At 32.9% G+C, this 25,205-nt stretch overlaps 1 protein-coding gene across 1 annotated transcript in view; it reads left to right on the forward strand.

Annotated features, from left to right (window-relative positions):
- Nucleotides 1-24,894, forward strand: part of LOC125066529 (kinesin-like protein CG14535) — a 114,872-nt gene extending 89,978 nt beyond the window's left edge. Inside the window, exons 4-8 of the mRNA XM_047674632.1 lie at nucleotides 11,069-11,272; nucleotides 18,059-18,152; nucleotides 20,355-20,552; nucleotides 20,788-21,003; nucleotides 21,250-24,894. Of these exons, the coding sequence (XP_047530588.1) occupies nucleotides 11,069-11,272; nucleotides 18,059-18,152; nucleotides 20,355-20,552; nucleotides 20,788-21,003; nucleotides 21,250-23,942 (3,405 nt within the window). The 3' untranslated portion in view covers nucleotides 23,943-24,894. The remainder of the gene's footprint in view (nucleotides 1-11,068; nucleotides 11,273-18,058; nucleotides 18,153-20,354; nucleotides 20,553-20,787; nucleotides 21,004-21,249) is intronic.
- The last annotated feature ends 311 nt before the right edge of the window (nucleotides 24,895-25,205 follow it).

Below are 25,205 nucleotides of genomic sequence, written 5' to 3' on the forward strand. Positions count from 1 at the left end.
TTTCTTCATAACTTTCCAAATGAGTTCATAAACGACGGAGTTCTGATAAAAAATAAAAAAACCATCCGAATCGATGACCACCTACTTTTTTTGAATTCGGTTAATAATATATTTCGCTGTTGTAACCGAAACAAATCAAATGCAATATTGAAGGAGCGGATATCAAGTGAATAGTCTAGGAATGGTGAGAGGGTGGAATCTCATAATATTTTATAGTAGCGAAGATAACCAACCATTTATATACAGGAGCAGACAAGAGTCGTAACTCCGTAACCGATGTTGGTTTAAATCTGGCACCGCGACGCCCCCTTTGATAATTTTCACCTGAGCGTTGCGCCCCGCGGCGCGCCCTCTTCAAATTTATGTTGCCTGAGATACCATCTTCATTGTAAGAATTCGAATCAAGAGATAAAATTACTAAAAGAGACATTAGTGAAAAAAATATTTTGCAATATTATAATATTAAATTTATCGAATATATTTTATTTAAATCAAACACTAATTTATTTCATAATTTATATTCATTATTAATAAGAATAATTTAAAAAAAAATCTAATTGTTACTTCGATACAGTTCTATGTGCATTCCTTCAAGTATGAAATCCAGACTCTATTTCATAATCACACAAATTATGTGCGCATATTGTTTCCATCATATACTTTTATATCCATGTCCTTAAGATCGAGGGTTTGAGTGTCGCTTACAATATTACGATGTTAACCACCATAGACGATTTACATAATTCATTCAGAGCCCGTGATAGGCTCAACGTATGCTTTGATCTAAAGTACACCAAACGTTAATTGAACCTTTTAAGGGGCCCGTGTTAGTTTGCTAACTGATATTAGTTTCATGCTTGAATATAATGAAAGTGACGTTGACTAAAAAAATAACACATGTTTTTCTCTATGTTTTAGTTTCTTAGTTTAGTAGTAGTCCAATGATTGTGAGACTGTGCGTTAAATGTGTATTTTATATGTGATTATATTGTTATCCACATTAAATTTGATCTTTAGCATGAAATCCGGCTGGAAGGACCATTTTTTAATTATTCAGTATTGTATTAAATACAAAGTTATAGTGTTCGAAACTTGTAAAAATAAAGTCAGTTGTGTTCAACTAGAATTCAACAAAGAAAATTCGTATAACCGGTAGGTATTTCTTTATAATTATAATTTATACAAACAAAATCATTTTTGATAGGTGTTTTATTCATGTACGACGATTTTTTTACACCTTTCGTGACGCAAGTCTTAACAACAAAGGTTTAAGAATACTCAAGAAAAGTCCAATGATTTCTTATTCTCTTTTACAATCATTTTGGTTTTTTTTTTTTCAAGCACAATTATTTCACGTAGTCCTTAAGACTGTTACAAATAAAATTCAGAACTGTGTCAAGAGTATTTGAAACAGAAGGAATTATGGCTATGAAATATTTTTTAATAAAGCTTTTACTGAAAATGGACGCTATCATCAACAGCTGCGGGATTAAAGCAAGCGAATAAACAAATAAAATATTTTGAATCTGTGAATGTCGGGGATTTAAAAAAATAAATAACATAAAACACAAGGACCCTTGCAAACTGCACGCCGCGCGCTGTCGATAACACGTCAATCGAACGACAAATTTGTTTGTCCAATTGGCTATAAAGAATATCAGTACATTGAGTGTCGTGGCCACGACCTGATTGATTAAAGTCGACTCTCATAAATATTTATGAGTTTGCATCGTTTTTCGACGATTGAATATAAGACTCTTAGGTATTTCAAAAATAAAACACAAGTATCTACCAACTCTCATTGGAGCAACATGGCAGAATTAGCTGCAAACCTTCTCCTCTAAGGTAGATGAAGCTTAAGCCCAGCGGTGAGACGTTTACTATTACTTTACTTCTTTTACCATACATTACCACATTCGAGTATGCGTGTTGAGCAATTTTGAATCGTAACTTTCCATGATTATATGTAAATTCATCATCCCTCCAGTATCCGCCATTCAAACTTGGTGCAATATAAAAAACCGTAGTAATAATGTGGGATTGGTTTGTTTCAAAACCATTACGCTATGCCAATGTGGGTTGATGGTGCTCAATGGTATATTTTAATGTCACTCGGGGTTTCAAACCTGCTACCTTTCTGTTAAGATGGAGTAGTGAGCAACAATAGCTCTCTAAAAATCTAGTGATAAAATTAATTAAGTTATTATTATTGACGAGCACATATACTTACATACATACATACATATATGAACACAATCAATGTAAGAAATGCTTTATTAAAGCAAATTATGTATTCGTAGATGATCATCTTTACTCCTCGATTTCTATGTTTTAGTGATCTTTGAAACGTATCTCCCTTCAAAGTTTATGACTCGAATATCTCAGCTTAGCACATGGAGGGACGTTTCATTACCGACTTTAATTTTATGCATGAACGCGTGCAACGTCACCAACATTGAACGTCTTGCTTCAATTTTACCCGGGAGAGGAAATATTGGGGCATCACAGAGGATTTTTTTTTATTTATTGAGTTTGTTCTGGATGTTGGCGTGTTGACGTTATTAAAAAATCGTATTATCTATTATAGTATAAAATAGTAAACATTATAACTAAAAAAAGTATTAAATTAAATCTAAAGTTACCACCGCATCGGGTCGGAAAATAACTTGTACGGAGCAAATACATACAGTCAAATATATAATCTGGAAATAAACAAATATTAACAATACCCTCATTTAATATAATCTCGGATTGAATAATATGCTCTATTTGTCAAAGCTTTTTTGACGTGTAGTTTAAATTTATTAATAGGCTTAGTTAAAAATGGCCGTGGTTACTTATTATAGAAACAAATATCATGCGGTAGGAAGTATGCATGGAATTTGACATTCTTCTCGAGGCACAAACGAGAGGGTTATGTTTTAAATAAGGCACCGAATAGACTTAAAAAATATTTGAGTAAACATTATAATTTTTTTTTAAATAAAAATAATAACTGTTACTTTCCTTGGTAGGGCTTAGGTATTATATTTAATTTTTATTTTTATTTAATTTTTAAATAATAATTGTTATTATTTCACATACAACATTTAATATGTCTAGTAATCATTCAAACATTCAAGTTAACAAAGACATTTTAGAGTATAGTCATCCTAGCTGAATTATAAGAGTAATCTCTGTTAAGTATGACCAGCTAATTATATATTTACTCGAACATTCATACATTACATATCTATGTATATTCGAACTGAACGAAAATTTTAATCTTTGTCGACCGAACAAATGGGAGCCTGTGTTATTTACGAGGGCTCGAAAAAAAATACAAAAATTCACCCGTGACGAAGCCATTGCGCTTGCTGACAACAAGATTTGTTTTTCTCGAAGTCAGTTTGTCATTCTGTTACGAATAACGTTCGTCTGACGTAACATCGACTGTTAGCCATTTAAAGTTTTTTTTAGCATTAGCATTAGCAGCCTGTAAATTTTTTTCCCACTGTTGGGCTAAAGGCCTACTCTCCCTTTGGGAGAAGGTTTGGTGCATATTCCACCACGCTGCTCCAATGCGGGTTGGCGGAATACACATGTGGCAGAATTTCGTTGAAATTAGACACATGCAGGTTTCCTCACGATGTTTTCCTTCACCGCCGAGCACGAGATGAATTATAAACACAAATTAAGCACATGAAAATTCTGTGGTGTCTGCCTGGGTTTGAACCCGAAATCATTGGTTAAGATGCACGTGTTCTAACCACTGGGCCATCTCGGCTCTCATTTAAAGTTAGCGAAATATTTTTCTCACTATTTGATAACTCTCTAAGCGTCTCATGGGTCTGACTTGTACTGCTGCAATTGGTGATGTTATGGGTTTATATATCGAATTAGTCCAATAAGAAAATAATCTCAAATTCGTTGTCACGCCAATCTTCCGTGTAGATGTGTATTATAGAGTTGATAGCTTGGCCCAAATTCGATCGGTATGACGTAATAGGCTATCAAACAATATTTTTTCCCTGAACGCGTTTTTCCAGGAATAAAGATAATATATAATACGTTAAGGAAAATATAAGTCTGGACCGTATCACATTTATTATTAAAAAGAGGATTAGAATTGTAATAAATGTACTCAGTATTGTGTTACATTTTCTTATAATGCATAATTTTATACCAAGTTATTTCATTTTAATTCGATTAATGGCTACATATCGAGGTGAGGCTAAGCTGGTATCTGACGCCAAACACTAAGGATTTAGGGATTAACTCGTCAACCTAGCTTACTAGCTTCAACTCGTCATAGGGAATTAAATTATTAGTCTGTCTTTTTGAGAAATGAAATAATTTAACATTTAGCTGTATGAATAAATATGACGTCACTGTGATTATTCATCAGAAAATTAAACTTTATTTATTCATATCAATGCTGAGCCAAGATTTTAATCTTATTTCACTAACGAACTTTATTTTCAATTTCAAGTTATAAAGCCTGTTTTTATTTTAGTTTCCATAACTAATTTATTAAACATTTAAAACAAAAGGCGAACTTAACCTAAAAACGTTTTCAACGAATCAGACGAAAATCATAAATGCAGTATATCACAACATAGGATTTAATTAGACACAAATATTACACTTAATATTTATTGACAAACTATAATTTTTACTTTTTCAAATCTACTTACGCTGTATATGAACGCCTTGAGTTAGATTATAGTCTGGTATTCATCATCATCATAATTTTATCATTTCATTAGCTGTAAATTTCCCACTGCTGGGCTTAGTCCTCCTCTCACTTTTTGAAGAGAATTTTTGGAGCATATTCCACCACGCTGCTCCAATGCGGGTTGGTGGAATACATATGTGGCAGAATTTCGTTGAAATTAGACACATGCAGGGTTTTTCACGACGTTTCCTTCACCGCTGAGCACGAGATGAATTATAAACACAAATTAAGCACATGAAATTCAGTGGTGCTTGCCTGGGTTTGAACCCGAAATCATCGGTTAAGATATACGCGTTCTAACTTATTTGGTATTACTAACACTAATATATTGCTTTTTGTGGTTGTAATTAGTTATATATCCCAACAAATAAATTTTCCTGTTCCTTTGAGACAGAAAGAAAGCATATCAGAAACATTCTCACAAGTGCCAATATCTGAACTGTTGAACGCATTTATATAAAAAGAAACGAAACGTTATTTTTGTATACCTTAATAAAAAAATAACTAAACCAATATACATATCACTTGAAACATATAAATTAGTCATGTTTCCGACATACTAAGTTAGTATTTACTAATACAAGATGGTCTAGTAGAATAGCAATTGTCCAAGTTACATCACCAAAGATGGCGGGTACAAGCCCAAAAAACAGTTTTTTCGTATGCTTTATTTGTGTCGCTAATTCATTTACTCCTCGGCACAGACGTGTCGAAGAAAAAACTGCCAATTATTCTCTTGTAAGCTCCAAATCATCTTTTTAAAAGGAGATAAGTCTTTTTGCCAATGGAACATCTATACTCTGTTGCTTATTATAAAATGAAAAATGAGGCAAAAATACCGTTATTTTCGTACAGCATTCGTGATTATGATGTCGATAAAACGCTTATACAACAAAAAGAAACGCTAGACAATACCTCAATACTTGTTGTTCGCACGATGTCTGATATCGTAAGAAATAGCGAAACACGCAAGGTCTTTTTTATCAATTTACACGAACATTTGGTTAGGCCATGTAACAGTGCCAATTGCTTGGGTTTCCTTGTCAATTGACTCAATGTATTAATGATATTTCTTACATGTCAGCCTTATTACACAATACAAGAATTATTAATGATTTTAATTTAGGACATAATATTAAAATTTTATTCTAAGCAGTTGACGATGTATTTCATTAAAGAATGAAAGTAAATAACTACTGCATCCCTTATCCGCTCTCGTCAATAGGAACTAAGTTTGGAACTGGTAGTTGTTTTACATTCAATTTTATTATGACAATACAAATGTTTTTTTAATCTTGCTTTTGATTTAGTAATAGTTATATCTTTATTTTCAATGATAATTTCTGCATATTTTTTTTAATTAATTTTTCATTGACTGACTCTTAAAACAATTGATTGATAAATGTATAATAATTTTACATACATTATGTTCCGTCTTAATTAGGCAAACCCGTCTGGGTGGCTAAAATCAACACCCCACATATTCTACCACTAAACAGCATTAGATAGTATCGTTGTGTTCCAGTTTGAAAGTGATTGATCCAATGTGATCACAGGCAAAAGAGACATGTCTTGGTCTCCAAGGCTGTTCTGTCAGCGCCAAATGTCTTTGAACGATTGTGATCACTTGTCATCAGTTGGAACACTTGCCTACCTGATAATAAATAAAAGTAAATATTGTCTACGTATTGATAAGTATTTTTATTTAAAGTAGTAAATTTTATTATTTATATTGTATTGTTACAATATCTAGCTACTCGTCTTCAGGGAATCTGTTAGCGACATCTTGTCATAGACTTTTTTCTCTTAACATATTTTTCTTAATTGAAATGTTTGTTTTCTTATTACGGCTATTATTTAAGTGCAATAAAAATCTATAAATTAAGTCAAAGAATAATATTCAAAAACATTTTATTTCAACCTTTTGATGTGTATCTGACACATACGCTCTTTTGGAAATAACACCTCTCAAGAAAAATTAAATCATTTACAAATGTGTGTGTGTGAGAGTATCAATAATATATAATATGTTACATATAATATATTATGGAAGCTTTACACCTTACCTTGAAATTACATTCATGTTCTTTACATAATACTACATAAATACAATTTATTAATCGATAAATTTAACTTATTTCATCATTATGTCTCTTAGATTATACAATCTTGTGAAACAATTCAACTGACATTTAATATAGAGCACGTTTCAGCCAATTCACTAACTATATTTGCATACACATCACTGAATGTAACATCGAACATCTTATCGATTCATCCAGAACAATTGCCGTAATAGCGTAATTTGCATAACATCGACCTGTCTCCGATAGCCTCAATAACTAATCAGTGCCATAAACCCTGGACTATTGTTAGCTTTGTAGGTTAAGCCTTGCTTTCATAATGAGTGTATTTCTGTTTCTCTTAGATTACACCTTCTGTACAGTTTTGTTCTAAGTAGGATTATCGGGCAAGTCTCTTGTAAAGTAGATTGACAAATCATTTTCGATTATCAACACTCTATAAATCAACTTCTGATTTCTAGCACTGTTTTGATTTTGATTTTGCAGGTTAATATATGTTATAAAGACTACATATATAAGACATATATATCATATGGTATAATAAAGTTAACCTATCATAATTATTTCTATAACACGCGGGCGAAGCCGTTAACGAAAGCTAGTATTATTTAAGTTCTCTATAAGTTAGATGGATTAACTAATTAGTAAAGAGCGTAGGATTAAGGCTATTTATTTCAAATAAAATTTATTATTGTGTATAAAATAAATAATAAAAATGTTAAAACCAAAAATTGATAAATTCACAATTTGACATGAATATTCCGATGGGATAAAAATTCAACAACACTAGGGAGAGATTAGGCGTCACCTTACCAACTCAAGAATGTTACCGTGGCAGTGCATTTCTAGACTGAGATGCATAATAACGTTCAGAAATCAAACCCGAAACCTCATAATCAACAACCCTACAAGCTATTCGCAGCGCTCTCGGAAAAATGCATAAATTCCAAAACAAACAGAAATTTACCTCTTCATAGTATCAGTGTCTGATAAATACAGTCATCAATAGAGAGAGCGACAAAGCAAAACATGAAAACTGTTGTTACGGCAGTAGAAGATCGTCACGCTAAAAAACTTCTTTGATGTTACGACACGTTTACATTCACAACACATTCACAAATTAGCGTGACATGTGTAATCACGTAATGGTATTCTGAAACCGTAATCAGAAAACCAGACACGTAACGTTACAATAGCTTATCTGCGAGAATTACGCCTATTAGCTGATTAGTGTAGACCCTCTTTCGCGTTGTGAGATTTTACACATAATAAAATTATTGCTGTTGATTTAAATTTTTTTATTTCATTTTTTAATTGCATGATTTTAAGAAAATTCCATATATTTTTAATGTAATTTTATTATATGTGTCTTCAATTTAATTAAAGTATTATTTTAATTGGTGTTTGAATGAAAATAGTAGTATTATCTCAAATATCAGTTACAATTGCGGCTTAAAATATGTATGTCCGATTTAATTTATTAATTACATTAAGCAACACTTAATTAATTAATAATAAAAGTAGGTGCTTAAAACATCGCTAATGTTTGACCTGTACCAACTTAAATCTCGACTTGGGAATAAGCAACATCAACGTTATATCATCTCGGAAAATAGTATGGTCAATCCATCTAAGGATCAACACTAACACCGCGCGCGCTCATTGGTCAATTTAAATAGCGCGCGCTTCCACGGCTTCCTGTTACACACTTCCGTCCCTTTTCATCAAATAACTTCCTCAGATTGAAGGTAACGAAAGAAAAGATGTTACACAATGAAAATAATACAAATATATAAATAATTAAAACATACAAAATAGAAAAAAATACACTGTAAATAATATCATATTTTCTTTTTACCATTAAAATAATTCCAATACTATATCTCGAATAGAATTAAAATCAAAATATACTTTATTCAAGTAGGCTTTCCAAGCACTTTTGAATCGTTATTTAACAAACTATATTATGTAAAGCTACCACCGAAATACAGATTCTACCAAGAAGAACCGGCAAGAAACTCAGAAGTTACTCTTTTTCAACATTTAATTAACATTATATATGTATATAATACATCCTGTCCTGAAAGTCAACAACAAGTATTAGCTCGACGCTTTTTTTACATATCAGGTTATCATTTTTTACAGGGAAGCCAGTTTTATTAATTACAATAATTTTAGTAATTACGTGGACAGATTTTCAGTATTTTTTCGTTCATTTCTTTAGTAATAAGAATTTTTTTTTTATAAGTTAGCGGATTAAATTTAATTTAATCTAGTCTAAAAACTAGAACATAATAACTTTACTCGAAAGAATTCGGAAGACACCTTTAATAATAACGAAATGTATTCTCTGACATATTTATCTAACTACTGTTTTATTACTTACGCGAATTTCTCCACCCCCTCCAACTTACTAATTCAAGGAGACAACGTGACGTAATTAATTCTCCTCTAATTACACAGTGATTTGCGTGACACGCTCCTAGAATTATGTAGGCAATCGCATCTCAAGAACTACTCTATAATGGTTACATTTAGATATTAAATTCTAAGAATATTAAAACCGGACTAGTTTGTTAAACTATAACAATATCGCTTTTCAAAACATATACAACTATACGTATGATAAATTTTGTATTGACTATTACTTAGTCTTACTATATTGAGCCGAGATGGCCCAGTGGTTAGAACGCGTGCATCTTAACCGATGATTTCGGGTATTTATAATTCATCTCGTGCTCGGCGGTGAGGAAACCTGCGTGTGTCTAATTTCAACGAAATTCTGTCACATGTTCATTCCACCAACCCGCATTGGATCAGCGTGGTGGAATATGCTCCAAACCTTCTCCTCAAAAAGGGAGAGGAGGTCTTAGCCCAGCAGTAGTAAATTTACAGGTTGCTAATGTAATGTATATTACTATATAGATGATAAAAAAGCGTGGAGTTAATACTTATTGACTTCCAGGAAGGAGACATAACATACATATATAATTGTATTTAACTAACATAACTGTACTTTTAGATATTGAAAAAGAGTAACTACTAAGTTTCATGCCGGTTCTTCTTGCTTCAGCTTGACTTAAAATAGTTTGTTAAATGTCGATTCAAAAGTGCTTGTAAATGCCTACTTTAATAAAGTATATTTTGATTTTAAATATTTGGCTCCTGTTACTTTTGAAATCATAAGATTAGATGGTAGAGAATAGGTCTAGAGTGTGATTAGGGCTATTTATTTTATGTGAATATACGCATATAAAAAAAAAATTGTGTTATATATTCGCCGGTCTACACTTAACAAAGATACAGTAACAAATATTGAAACTAAGAACCATATGATTAAAAATTTACTAGATTTACGCATTGAGCACAAAATTATTTGTATCACATAAGTCCTCATACATCACGTTGAAACATGTGTCCCGGGACTGACGAATCTGTGCTTAACGAAGCGTCACAAACACGGCTTTGAAGTGTATTCACGCTTGTTTTCTATACAACAATGCAACAATAGAATAAACAGCGCTTAATGTTTCATTTGATAGTGTTTATTTCGTTTAGACGCTCGTCGAAATTATGATAATGAAATTCAAAGCCAAGTATATTTATTTAACATAGAAGCATTACACCTTTTTATTAATTGGGTAGATTATAAAGTTACAAACTAACTTTTTTTCCATATAAGGTTTTAAATTAACATGGTTATTTTTATTGCTAACAGTATTTAAAACGGGATATTTACCATGTTTTTTATTTTTATTTGTTGGAGCTCGATATTTCGACATTATCTACGAATGTCTTGTTCACGAGACTATCTACGAATATATAGATATTATTTTATCTTGTTCTCGTTGCAGTTAACATTTTCAAGCGTATTTTCTAGACGTCTTTTATTAATATACACATTTTTTTTATATTATTAGTCTGTACGAACTTTTTTATTAATATGTGTTTCTGTACAATGAATATTGCTTCAATTATAAGGAAGAATTTTGATCACGCGGCCTATTAACCAGTCTATCTTCCAACATGACATAAAATACCCAAAATTACTCATACATACCTAAGAATAAATTGATATGAGTATAACACGAGAATACATGAATCCTATTTTATAATAGGAAATTAAAGACTAGTTTTTCATTCTTTTTAAACAACAAATCGACACTTCGTTTGAAGACGTCATACGACGAAGCTTTCATTACGGACTCTCGTTATTTGTGCGTGGAAAGCGAGCAATGTAATAATTACACATTTTTCATTGTCACAGGTGAAGGTGATGCTGCGTGTAGGAGCGACAGGCGAAGGTCCCTTCACCAGCGGCACGCAGACCTTCTCCTTGGATAAGCGCAAGAAACAAGTGACTTTATGCGAAACGGCGTCCGCGACGTCTGCTCCTGAAGACAGAAAAGTCGGTGTTGCTGCTCCTAAGATGTTCGCTTTCGACGCCATCTTTTCTCAAGACGATGCACAGGTAATAATGCACAAAATATGATTTTATTTAAATAAATGAAACTCACGTAAAATATTAAACAGTTATAAGACAAATAAACACTTTTACTTAAAGGCTTTGTGCAAGTCCGTCTGAATAGGTACCACCATCATAGTATATTCTACCGCCAAGCTGAAATACTTAGTATTATTGATTTCCGGCTTAACGGTGAGTGAGTCACTGTTACTTCAGTCACAAAGGAGATAACATAGCTTACAAGGTTGGGGCCACATTGGTGGTCATATCACCAATGATGATTAGATTAATACTTCTTACAGTGCCAATGTCTGTGATCAGTGGTGGCTACTTACCATCAGATGGCCCGTTTGCCCGTCTACCTACCTACATCATAAAACAAAACAAGTATTTCACATACACATATACACAACAATATTTTTATTAGTGTTGCTAGTCTAAATTCGCCCCTTTTTTTGCACAAAAAAAAAATTATAACTTTTTTAAAAAATACTAGTATTTTCTAATATATAGATTAATCCATAAATATCACAATATATTGCGTTCAAATAGTAGTTGTAATCCAACTACGCTACATTTAGTAATCACAAACCAAAGTTATCTTGAAATTCAGCGTCATCGGATATTGTAAGGTCTCGTTGAATGCACCGAGAAGCTAGCTAGCTCCCGGGAGAAATAGTTACAGACCTAGTTATTACCTTTGGCTTTGCCCTGTAATCATCACTTTTTATTTTATGACGATGAGCTCGGAAATGAAGTGGTATTAACTTGTTATTAATAATTTACATATAACACATGTTTGATGATGATTCACATGACAGTAAATAATAAATAAGTATATAAATAAATATTGGACAACATCACATACATTTCTCTGATCCCAACGTAAGTAGCTAAAGCACTTATGTTATAGAAAATCAGAAGTAACGACGGTACCACAAACACCCAGACCCAAGACAACATAGAAAACTTTTTCTACATCGACTCGACCAGGAATCGAACCCGGGACCTCGGAGTGGCGTACCCATGAAAACCGGTGTACACACTACTCGACGACTCGATTGAGATAAACAATAATAAGGACAAAGATCTTATCAAATGACTCAATTAGGCGTTACTACTAGTAAAATAAACCTTAAGCTCTGTATTACCTATGTATATATCCGCATTGAAGCAGCGTGGTAGAATAGACTCCAAATCATACGTTAAGAGGAATTGTGACTTTTACCCTGCAGTTGAACGTTCTTAGAAATTAATTTATAATTGTTAAAGCGACAATGATAATGAAGCCTTCAAGACGGACAGAAGAAATTATAACCGTTCGATTTCCTACCATGAATAAAAAATATATATTTAAATAAGTAAACTCAAATTTAAAATCAATAAGATTATATATGAATGATATAGTCCATACTTTTAATTAATTTACATCAAAGGCGCCAGGTTACCAGGTAGGTAAACAGGTTGCAGTATTCTCAACAATTTTCTAAGTTGGCTCGTTTACAGCCGCTGTCACGACGTTCCGTAGTTCCGAAATTCATGCACATTTCTCCTCGAATTTCATGTTTAAATTGTTAAAAGGCTGTGCAGCGTTCGAGTATCACCAACTATGCAGTAAAATTCACATTTTTCGAGAACATTGAAAGTTTAAAATATCTGAGAAAGTTTGTCGTGCGATGAGAACCTTTTCGATAGATATTTTGAACGAATCAAAAAATATATTTAATGTTTAAAGGGTACTTAACTGAATATATCAATACTTTCAGATTACTATGTAATTTAATTAAATAGCGTTAATATATTTAAATAAAACTAGTTTTTAACGGATTTAATCGCGTATATTAATTATTTTAACATCCCGACGTTTCGAGCACTTTGCAGTGTTCCTGGTCACGGGCAGACTCTTTTTCAATTTCAATGTGTAATAATCGCGAAAATCTAAGACAACATTAAGCGTTAATATAGCTCATCTCTTTATAATGTTTATGACCTTCTCAATATCTCGTCATATTATTCTATTCTAATTTTAAAGGTGAGTGATCCAGTATGAATAAAGGCACAAGAGTCATAAGATCTTAATTCCTAAGGGAGTGGTTAATATTTCATACAATATCTTTGAACTGTGGTGATCATTTGCCGGTCCACCTATTTTTCATTACAGAAGACTGCAGCCGGAAATATATCATTTAATTGAATTATTAAGTTAAAAACTTATACAATATTATAATATCCGTATTATATATTATTATTTCTACACTTAATAAAATAGATTGTATTGTCACCGTACACACTTGTCACAGCACTAAGTATTTATAAAAAAAATAGCTCTGGTTGTGTAGTAAATTGAAATTCCATATTTGCCACGATTTGTACAACATTCAATTGAATGTTTAATTATTCGTAAGAGTCGTTAAATATATAAGTTATTTTAATCTCCAGTCGCGCTACAAAAGATTAGATATCAAAGCAGAATTATTCTTCGCAATAGGAAAAGCGTATTGTATAAAGCTAACGCGACACATAATATGTTTTATGCGCACGCATTAAATCACTACGACAATCCGCATAGTCATTAATATCACGTAAGCCCTTTATCCGACGCATTCGCCGGTGCATTAGCCACTTACCGAGGCTTAATTTGTTGCTGTTGTAATTACATTCTACTACATTCAAAATTCGCATTCGGTCTGAACTTATTCGTGGGTATTCACTCGTGGTCGGAATATTTATTTATGACGTAACTACCTGCCTCGGCTTACATATACCATTTGTAAAATATAACTCGACTAGTTTACGTGGCACATTCCAGTACCTCTTCCAATTGTCATTTTTTGTTTTGACATTTTCAACAATTTTCTTCATATTTCAGCCAATTGTCACAATTTTTTTAATAATTTTACACCTTAACCTTCCTCATGAATCACTCTATCAGTTGAGTTGAGACAGACAGACAGACGCGGCGGAGGGTTTTTGATTTATAGCATGTAGTGATAATGTGGAGGCCTACATTGTTTTCTTAGTTGTTCTTCGTTTTGCCTTAATTAATTACATTCGGCTAGTAGACGTAATTTCGGTGTATTATAGTTTGAAGTAGATCCGTCCGGAACGTTGAATACGGAGGCTTGTAAATAGTTGACATTATGAGTGTTTTTTCAGAGGGAAGTTTATAAGAGCTCTTTGTTACTTTGAATTACTACTATTTTATAAAAAGGCATGTAATTGGAAGGTAGACGAACAAATGAGCTACCTGATGGTTAATTATAACTGGACTCTAGGTCTATGGAGTACAAAGTAATTTTGGCAACGTCAACCCACCGGAAGCCCTGAAATCAGAAATAAAATATTGTTCATGTAATTACACTCACTCACTCACCTTTAAAAAGTAAAGTTTTGCTAAAGTAGGTCTGGGCCTACACAAAAACTCTACCCATCATAGATAAAATTACTGGTACTTTTATTAAATATGAATTACTAGTTCCCATCCACAATTTCACTTACATGTGGTCGGAGCGGTGGGATCCAGGTGTCAAATATATTTTCCTGAGATAAAAAGTAACTTATGTGCTATTCCAGACTATAATCTATATCTATACCACAAAAAAGTCTAATAATGGATTTTTATCGTGTAGTACAAAATTAGCATTTGATTGTAACTCTTGGATATATAGATAATTGTAATCGTCTTCTGAATAGCACGCTCTTATTTTTTATCGTAAAACATTTCTTGTACAGACAAAATAACAGTTATAGTGATAGCTACACAATATTGCTACGGCGTAGCTAGTTACTACAGTCTGCTATAACTCGGCGGTCGGCTGACGGCGGCTTAGAGGCTTATACGCACCGGTGGTCTGCCAACGGACTGCCTGTGATTGTAATGAAATTTAGCTTTGAGTGAATTTTTGGATTAAAAACAGACAAAACTAACTCGCAACAAATACTGCAGGCCTTTGTAAAAATAAAGATAAGCAGATTACGGTACAGCAACGAATGCGAGTGAAAAATTCGTGACGTGACTTTGTTATCAAATCTCTTTTACTGTAACGTTACATACGGTTATATAAATAATGTATATAAGGCTATATATTTACTTGGTGGCCCGACTGGGTAAATACCACCCACTTAACATATATTCTAACACCATACGTAGTATTTTTGTGTTCCGGTTTGAAAGTTGAGTGCGTTACCAACTACATGCACAAGAGACAACATCTTAGTTCATTGGCGATGTATGGAATGGTTAATATTTTTACAGTGCCAATATGAATGGGCAGTGGTGGTGATTTGCATGTTCGTCTACCTTAAACTCTGTGTTATAAGCATATTCAGCAATCAGCATCAACACAAGCCAACCATTTGTACGGTGCTAATGATATGTGCTTAACATATACCTCGCGTCACTTTTGATAAAGATGTCGAATAATGAGTTGAATTCGTGATATTGACATTTCATTACATCTTGTTCGAAATCGTAGTTTAAAACTTAAAATACTATTTACTATGCACGACTCGTAGAAAATACAACATACAAAAAGCATTTCGCTCGCTTAGTACGTACTAATGTCATTTACATGAGGTCTTTCAACTTTTACCACGAATTTCTTTTATTTCTCACTTAACTCGTTCACAGGAAAGGTTTTAAGCAACGCGAAAATCTGTACATTTACCAATTTTTTTACGAACAAACTATGTTTAGCATAATTAACTATTTAAAATCATAATATACTTTATTCTAGTAGATTTTATAAGGTTTTTTTTATCATCATTTTACAGACATACAGTAAATAAAGCTCCCACCAGTTCGAAATGCAGATTCTACCGAGAAGAAACGGCAAGAAATTCAGTATTTTTTTTTTCTTTCCAACATTTAAAATACAAAGTTATGTTAGTTAAATACAATAATGTTTATTTATTATAATCACATACAATTAATATGTAAACTTATTCGTTTTATGATGTTGTCTCAATAGGTTATAATGAATTGATGTTTAAGTACCATAAATGTTATTGATTTTATAAATGAATTTTAAGGTCTGGAGCTCATTCTACTTAGCTGCTCCACTGAGACCTGAGATACGCATATTGCAGAACCTCCTACGAAAATGATCTTGCCCGCTTGTATGTTTTTCTTTACTCCAAATGACAAGGAAAAAATTATAAACCGTTTGTTTGGCTGGATTTCCACGCCAGCTGCGGTTCATGTTTTCTATACATTGTAATATCAGCTCATTATTTAATATATATAGAACTAATTCCAGAGTTGCAAATTCTGCCACACAAATCAGATAAAAGAAGCGAACTCAAAACATTCTCCAGCGCTAGGATATTTACTCTAGTAAACCTTTTTTCTTATTGTGATATAAAACCATTCAAAAGTCTTTTCTCCGTAATTAATCGACCGTTTGTACAATACTAATTGGTATTATAATTTAATAAACTACCTCCGGTTTCAATTTTAAATGTTTTCAGGTTGAATCTTCGGTATGCTCATTAAAATTTCCCTCAAAACAATCTCGATATTTCCGTACCTTATGAAGGCATCCCTTTGTAGGGTACCCACGTTTATTTATTATTTAGCATGCGAGCGACGCAATTTTATTGAGGTTTAAGGTTGACTAGAATTTTATATTTGTAATGTTACATTTTATGCAGAACTGTAATGATGTTATAAAATGACACTGTAACTTACCCACAGCTGGGCCTTCTGTTGACTTGATTAGTAGTTTCATTCAATACTTTACTTCAAACATTTTCACGATATTTTACACATATTTTATGTCATGTCATTTTAGTTTTATTGTTTTATTAAAAGTGTTTTTGAAAATTTAGAAGGTTACGCTTATATAATATTTTAACATTATTGAATATTTATAAATCAAGCTGAGAGGGGTTAATAAGTTATTCAACAACAGTATATATATATATATATATATATATATATATATTATTTAATGTTTGTTAGATTTAATTTAAGAATGCTACTATGTGTATGGATAAAACATTTCTAATTCTTCACCATTTTTACATAAATTCTCAGTGTCTGCTGTCAGTGTATTCTCAGTGTATTGTAATAAATATTTTACTTTAAATTTTCTAAAAATAATACTGAACAATGAACAAAGTAATTCATCACTTATCATGGACACCCTACGACGTAATCTCTGTACTCTACCGTAAGTCCATTTAATTATCTAACAAGCCCCGGTAAAGAAAACAGTGAAAACGCTTTTAGCCCCCAACAAGCCTTAAGCACCAGATTCCCCTAAATTATTCAAAGCATTATGCGCAGCATACGTGAGTTCAAGTTATAACGCTTTTACGAGCAAGCATTCAAAATTAGAACATAAATTTATTTTAAAGTTCCTTAAAATGTTCAAAAGTAAAAAAAAAGTTTTTGTTGTCATAACTAGTTTTAGTCCTGGAGTAGAACATCGACGATAACCAATATGTACTATATCATTTAGTTTTATGGCCTCGATAGGCTACCAATCAAATAGGCCACTGGTAAGTGGTCACCACTGCCAATAAATATTGATGCCGTATGAAATTTTAACCATTTATTACCATATCAATGCGCCACCATCCTTGGGAACTGTACTACCGTTTGGCAGTAGAATATATTATAATTGGTTATTTTCCTCCACCATCTTGTCTAGTATTATTAAAATATCGGGTTTTTTTTATTATATTATTTATACGATTGTTAAATCTGTCTTCGTATTATTTATGTAAATATAAAACGACCGTACACTTTTGTAAAACCACAATATTCAATCCAATGTATTGTTTCAGACGGAGATTTGTTCCAGTGCGCTGACTGACGTCATACACGCCGTTATCAATGGGACCGATGGTTGCCTCTTTTGCTTCGGACATGCAGGACTAGGTATTTATAAAATACTTTTAATACTCTATATTCTACGAGAATAATAGATTTATCATGCGAATGAAATCGACTTTACACAAGAATTATCGATAGAAATAATTATATCAATGTATTACAAAATTAATATGTAAACTTTTTAATTGTGCACTGTTTATAGTTAGTAAATGTTATGTACACTTGTCATTGACGTACATATCTGATGTTTTGATATAGTCACTTTAACTGTAAATGTTCAATATGTATGTTGTAAGTGTGCTTGTTGTTGTAAATAAATAAATAAATAAAAGAATTCATATGAAATTTACCTACGACGTAACACGCTTTGTCTGTGGGATTCACTTCCCTTTAATACTTAGGTTATAAATTAACACGCATACATGCATAAAAGCAGGCTGTTTTATTTTAAGGTTAGGAGGTAAATATAAGTCTTCATCCAACTCATACAATAAACATGCATCGTAATGTTTTACTTTCATCATCAAGCACAAGATGAAACAAAAACAAAAATTAAACACATGCAATTTAGTAAACCATTTCAGCAATCGTAGTTTAGTAATACAAAATGCAACCATATTAAGAGACACAGTACGTATCCTAACACTCGGATCTCTTAGTAAAATATTCACTCTGTAAGCCAGAGCACTGCACTATTTATAAGACAACCGCCGTGAAACTCAGGCAGAAAGATTTGCATCGAAATGGAAGCCGCTAACAGTTAATTGAAACTTTAATACTGGATGGAGAAACTTCCGTATAACTTTTAGTAGGTGATAAAACGATTAATCGTATCTTTTAATTAACAGCTGTTCGAATTTACTAAAACCTAAAATCTTAATTCGAATTAAATATTCTTACTTAAAAAAAAAGTATGTTTTATTGGATTTCTGATTTAGCTATTAAATTTGTTAAGGCAAATTAAAAATTAAAAATATTCTGTACAGACGAAGTTATACTTGTCTGAAATAATGCTTTAAAATTAAAAAGTTAAAAAACAAGTCCTATATAAAAAGGTTAATAAGTACATTGTTTTTTTTTAAACAATTAATTGTACCATTGTACGGACATGTAATTTAGGATGAATGAATCATACCAGAGTGTTAGATGTGAATATAAGGAAAGAAAACACTGATAAAATATATAGGTACTGTGTGGCTATGACTTTTACAAGTAGTTAAATAAATTTAAAAGAGATAAAGATGCATAACTAAGCAAAAGCATTCTGAGTGAAATTCCAATAAATAGGAATAACAAGTGAATGATGACGACGATAATGAATTCAGCGTCATGTAGCGAAAGATTAACAATATATTACCTTATAAACTTTACCTAAGAAGATGCCAAACCATTTCCATTTTTAACGATTTACATTAAACAAATATACATTGAAATTTTGTTTAGTTTGTAAAAATTTCGTCTTTTATTTTTTCAAATGACAACAGTACAAAGTACTCTTGAACGATTTTCTTAATAAACGAGAAGATATTATTAACGACTTGTGCCGACATTGTAAGTCTTACTCAGCGGCGAGGATTAAGGTTTTAAATGCAAATTGAATGAAAGCCTCACGAACGGAACTTTGAGGGAACGTGGCTGGGATCCCGCGGAAACCTGGCTTACTGTATCATCCCGCTTATTTCGGGGATTGTCGATCCCGCGGAGTGAATAATTAGAACCTCGTTTTAATTATATCGGAGACGGAGACACAGCTAATGTTACGTAAATAGTGCTGCGGATTAGATTATTAATTGGATACGTTAATATTTATACACCGAGTATGTACTTACTGATGTGTTATGTGATAATTTATGAGTAATATATGTAATATATTACAATACTATGTATTGAACGCAAAGTTAGATAAAAACTTTTAATGTGAATATATCAGCGCGGCTATATCGGCAAACGGCATGTCGGTACTCTTATATTATATTATTATTACTAATATAGTATATTATTATTACTAAGGAATTAAAGAGGCTTAAATAACTATATAACAGGTAGTTTTATTATAAGCTACACTGTATTATCTACCCAGGCGCTTTAGAAAAGGAGAATATTTATTTACCCACTCAAGCATCCAATCTGCCTAAAAAATAGTTGGTTTTGAGTTAATAATGTTTTGGACGCAAATAAATACATTCAAAATTACCTATAATTTCGATTATATATATATATATATAAACACACCAATTGTTTATGCAGGAAAGTCGTATACAATGTTGGGGCGACCGGACTCCACGGCTTCACTCGGTGCTATACCATGCGCCATATCTTGGCTGTTTCGGGGTATCGCAGAGCAGAGACATAAATGCGGTACTCGCTTCTCCGTGAGAGTGTCTGCTGTAGAGCTGTGCACTAATACAAATCAAATACGAGACCTATTGGCGCCGTACCAAAATGGTAAGTTGATTTTATTAACTGCCCTGATAATACTCTTAGTACTTAATTAATTTTATAATTAATACCTTCTTAATGTAATTTTTTTGTATATTGAAATTAATATACCTCTATTCAATTGAAATTTTGATAGTTATGGACAACGTTTAGTATGACTAAATGAAGATATTAACTATATTGCTATATAATGAAATTAAGTTATTAAATTCCCGTAGTAATAAGTTTTTTTTTTTAACAGACACGGAGCAATCACCAGGTGTATACCTTCGAGACGATCCTCTTTTTGGCACACATCTGCAGAATCAGTCAGAACTTCGAGTGCATAGCGCTGAAAAAGCAGCATTTTATTTGGATGCGGCCTTAGCGACACGTGGAACGAGAGAGGAAGGAAAAGACAGTCATCTTCTGTACACGTTACACATTTACCAGTATAGTGTAGGCGGAAAGGGTGCAGGTAGGTCTTAATATCTCTATATTTACATCAAATTTATTACAAATACATTTGACGCGTTTATGAGAATTCATTAATATTAATAATTTATAATAATACTAATATTCGTTTTTTTTTAATCAATTTTGAATCCAATTCCAAAATCTTCTTTAAGGGATATAAATGTTTTAATATTCTCGTTCAGGCAAATGTCTAGAGCTTTTGCTGCCGAGACAGTTTTCAAATAACAATTCGTTTCTTTATTTACAGTTGCTGGTGGCCGGAGCCGTTTGCACTTGATAGATTTAGGGAACTCAGAACGAGGAAAAACGAACGGAGGTATACCGTTATCAGGGTTGGGGAATATACTTCTTGCTATATTTAATGGTCAGCGACATTTACCATATCGGGACCACAATCTGACACACGTTTTAAAAGAATGTTTAGGTTCTTTGACATGTCATACTGCAATGATTGTCCACGTGTCTCCGAATGGTCAAAATTATTCCGACACTTTAACAACATTACAACTGGCATCAAGAATACATAGATTACGAAGAAGAAAAGTGAAATATAGTTCTAACAATAACGCCGGTTCTGGAGGTAGTTCTGGAGAAGACGCTTCGAAACCAAGCAGCAGTGAACCTGATCCATCGAGTAGTGATTTATCAGCAGATACAGTAATTTATGTAGGACCGTTAGATGATGCAACTGACGGTGAACATCCTCCAGTGTATATACCGCATATCAATTCAGGTGACAACAGGTGTATCTTAAGTAAAGCTTTAAGAGGTTCAGCAGCTGAACAAAAACAGAAATCCTCTTTGTCTAAAGTCGTAGAAGAAAAAAGTCCTGTACATAAATTGCATTCGTCTCCTAAAGCATCACCTTTGAAAAATGTAACTCAACCTAATTTTACTCCGAAGTCGTCACCTGTGCACACAGCTTCAATAAAAGCGGCACCTTTAAAAAAACAGGCACCAAAGCACGGTGACGAAGGAAAAAATAATAGTGATGAACAATGGATCGATGGTCCTCGGATTTCAAAGTCAAAACTAGTAGAAGCACGACATATTATAAAAGAAACCCAGGGGAAAAAGAGAGAAACTTGGATCGATGGTCCAATGCAAGAAACTAAGTTACCGCTACAATTTGAATCTGTACCAATTCAACCGAACGCTGTACCTCTACAAGTTGGTGTTCTTAACTCTTTTGGTAGCGAAAGTATTGGTTATGGGTATATGGATAACCATAAGAAAAATATGATAAAGAAATGGGTCGAAAATCAAACTTCTCAAATTCAAAAGTCTAGACATAGTTCTCCTAGCCATAAAGCCCAACCACCCCATAAAGAAGAACAGAGAGTACCTGAAGAAGGGGAAACGACTCATCGAATGGAAATTAAAGATGCAGCTAGAAGGATTCACGTTGAAGAATCTACTATTAGAACAGGTTTAAAGGCTGGCTCAAAAAGCAATATGGCAATAGAGGAGGAAAATCTCGGTCAGCTTGATCCCAACTCAAGTCGAAAACCGTCCAGTGCCAGATCATCGACAAAAAATGAGCCTGACGAAGACGATGATAGCGAAGAGTTAGCGGAAATTCCGCCGGCATTACCTTTGATGAACCCAAGTAGCCTCAGCAGTAGAGAAGTGTCAATGGAAAGCTTAGATAGTAAATACAAAGAAAGAATGAGGATGGATGATGAAATGATTTCCAGGCGGAGTCGAGATTTAGATCTTCATGGAATGAGCAAAGGGCACGTAGATGATGAAGATGACATTTTAGAATTAATAGAGGTTGAAGAACCATTAGAACCAGTCCCAATGCAGGACAGTTGTCTTCAAGTTACAGAAGAAGATATTGCGTACTGTATGGGTTATGCTGATCATTCTTTTGGTGATATTGACCATGGAGATGGTGAGGACCATCCGCTTAGAATTTTAAGCCAAGAAAATTTAACTGTAGCTTCAACTTTTACTGATACACTTTCTATGTACAGTGAAGTTGAAAGACAAATAAGAAACGAAGCATATCTAAGACAAACTATAGGGTTTTACACACATCACTTTGGAGATCATCCAATAGACTTGAATCCTCAAGAAAGCTTACCTTCATCACGCTCGAGGCTAGAAGAACTTATGGGATTAACAGAGTTATATGGTTCTCGTAGAATGTTAGATAGTAGTAGCAATGTACCTAATCCCAGAATTGCTCCCCAATTTCAATCACTTTCAATGTGTAATGTTAGAGATACTGAAGATTATCATGGTGACGGATCTGTTTATAGTGAACCTGCATATCGGCCAAGTGACAAAATTTGTGATAGTTGCAAGCGGTCTATGTCGAGGCCGTGTAGTGCTGTAGGGGAATGTGATGCGTACCATGACTTAGACATAGCACACAATGACCCTTATGGACCCTTTGAGAGATACAGATCAAATGATATTACAGATGCCAGGATAGCATCTTTAAGGCATCCAGATGGAGCATCTGATCCAAATTTAAGAGAAGAAAATCGCATGCCAGGTAGTGGAGCGCCATCTAGTAATTTTAAAGAACTAAAATCAAATTTACATTTAGAGGTTACACCACCAGTTGTTACAATCGAACCGCGTTCTGAAAAGTGTGAAAAAGGTGATAAAAATGTTGCAAGAGTAGTTGCTAGCTGTAAACCAGATGGTTATGACAGTGGACATGAGTCCACACCCCGAACTGGAAAACACAGTCCTGCGGCAACTTCGAGAAGAGCAGAATCCGGTTATGATTCGGTACCGAGAGATTCTGATGCATCTTCTTTAGATTCTTATCCTACTCGAAGAGCGGCTGTTGCAAGAGCACACGCCAAAAAACATACAACAGCTAAATATAAACAACACAGCGACCGATCGTTTTGTTCGTGGTTGAGAAACCCTTTCACTTGCAAATACGCGGACACCGATCCTGAAATTAGTGACTTTTAACAATAAAGCAAAATTTATAAACTTTATATAACGGTACAAAGTTGTACTTATATATAGTATTTAAAATCTGAATAGTTATATCATTAAGCTACGTTACCGAATTTAATCTGGAGACTGCTTTTGTACTCTAGACGTACTCGTATTTATACAACAAAAGCTTTGGCACTGATCCAATGAGGTTACCACTGTATTTTTCTGAACCTTATGAAGCTTCTAGTTCTGCTCCGAAATATATTTTTAAAGACGTACTTAGTGAGTTTATTGGATCGTATAATAAATATAACACATTGTAAATAATACAGAGACGGACATGTTATGCAACGAAAATAAATCGACCCAGTTAGAGAACTATTACTGCTCATTTTTTGTACTTTTATATAATCATCGACATCATTTTTAATCGGTACGTTAATAATTGCAAGTGTTGTTTAGCTTTTTATAAGAAATGTATAAAAATAAAAGCAAGAGTCTTCCTCTGTCTTCCCCGCCTCTGATGTCGTACTGTAATGGCACTGCCATATTTTCAACCTTTGCTACCACTGATATCTTCAAAGATGTTTTCGATGCATTTCTTCCAATCACTTAATAAGATGTTTTCAAATTGGAAAATAATTCACATCATTGGATATCTATTGGAAGTAAATATCGTTACTTTAATACCAATTACTCGTTCGTTTGAAATATATCTTTAGGTTTTATTAGATTTCTTGTTCATGATAATTAAGTGAATGGATCGAATGTTATTTTATATTGATAAGAAATTATCTAGAAATAAGACTGTTGTGTCATTGGCCATGTTCTGAATAGCTTTAATATTTTATTATCATCTTCAAAATCGGCGAGACCGTTTGTAAATAAAACTCGAATGCAATCACTATGGCTTTATGAAATGTTGGTGAATTAGTTATCGCTTTATTGTCAATGTTCTGTTATAAACCATTTAATATTATATAAATATATATCGTAAATTCTACTATGCGTTCGTATTAGTTTAAAATAAAATGTTCGATTTGAACTGACTCGTTTTTTGTTTTGTATTTTTCTTTAACACCTTTAAAAAAAAAACTATAACTAACAAACACATGAAAAATATGTGAAAAATATACACATTTTTGAAAATAGAATATTAAGGATGGTAGAACAAACAAGCACCCTTTGTTGTTGTTGTCACATTATACGAATTTACTCATTTACATATTCATTATAAAATGTACATTAAATAACCGAATTAAATTTTTTAAAGGAAATACATGCATTTAGATA

The sequence above is a fragment of the Vanessa atalanta genome, chromosome 9 (genome assembly GCF_905147765.1).
Source record: "Vanessa atalanta chromosome 9, ilVanAtal1.2, whole genome shotgun sequence".
Classification (NCBI taxonomy): domain Eukaryota; kingdom Metazoa; phylum Arthropoda; class Insecta; order Lepidoptera; family Nymphalidae; genus Vanessa; species Vanessa atalanta.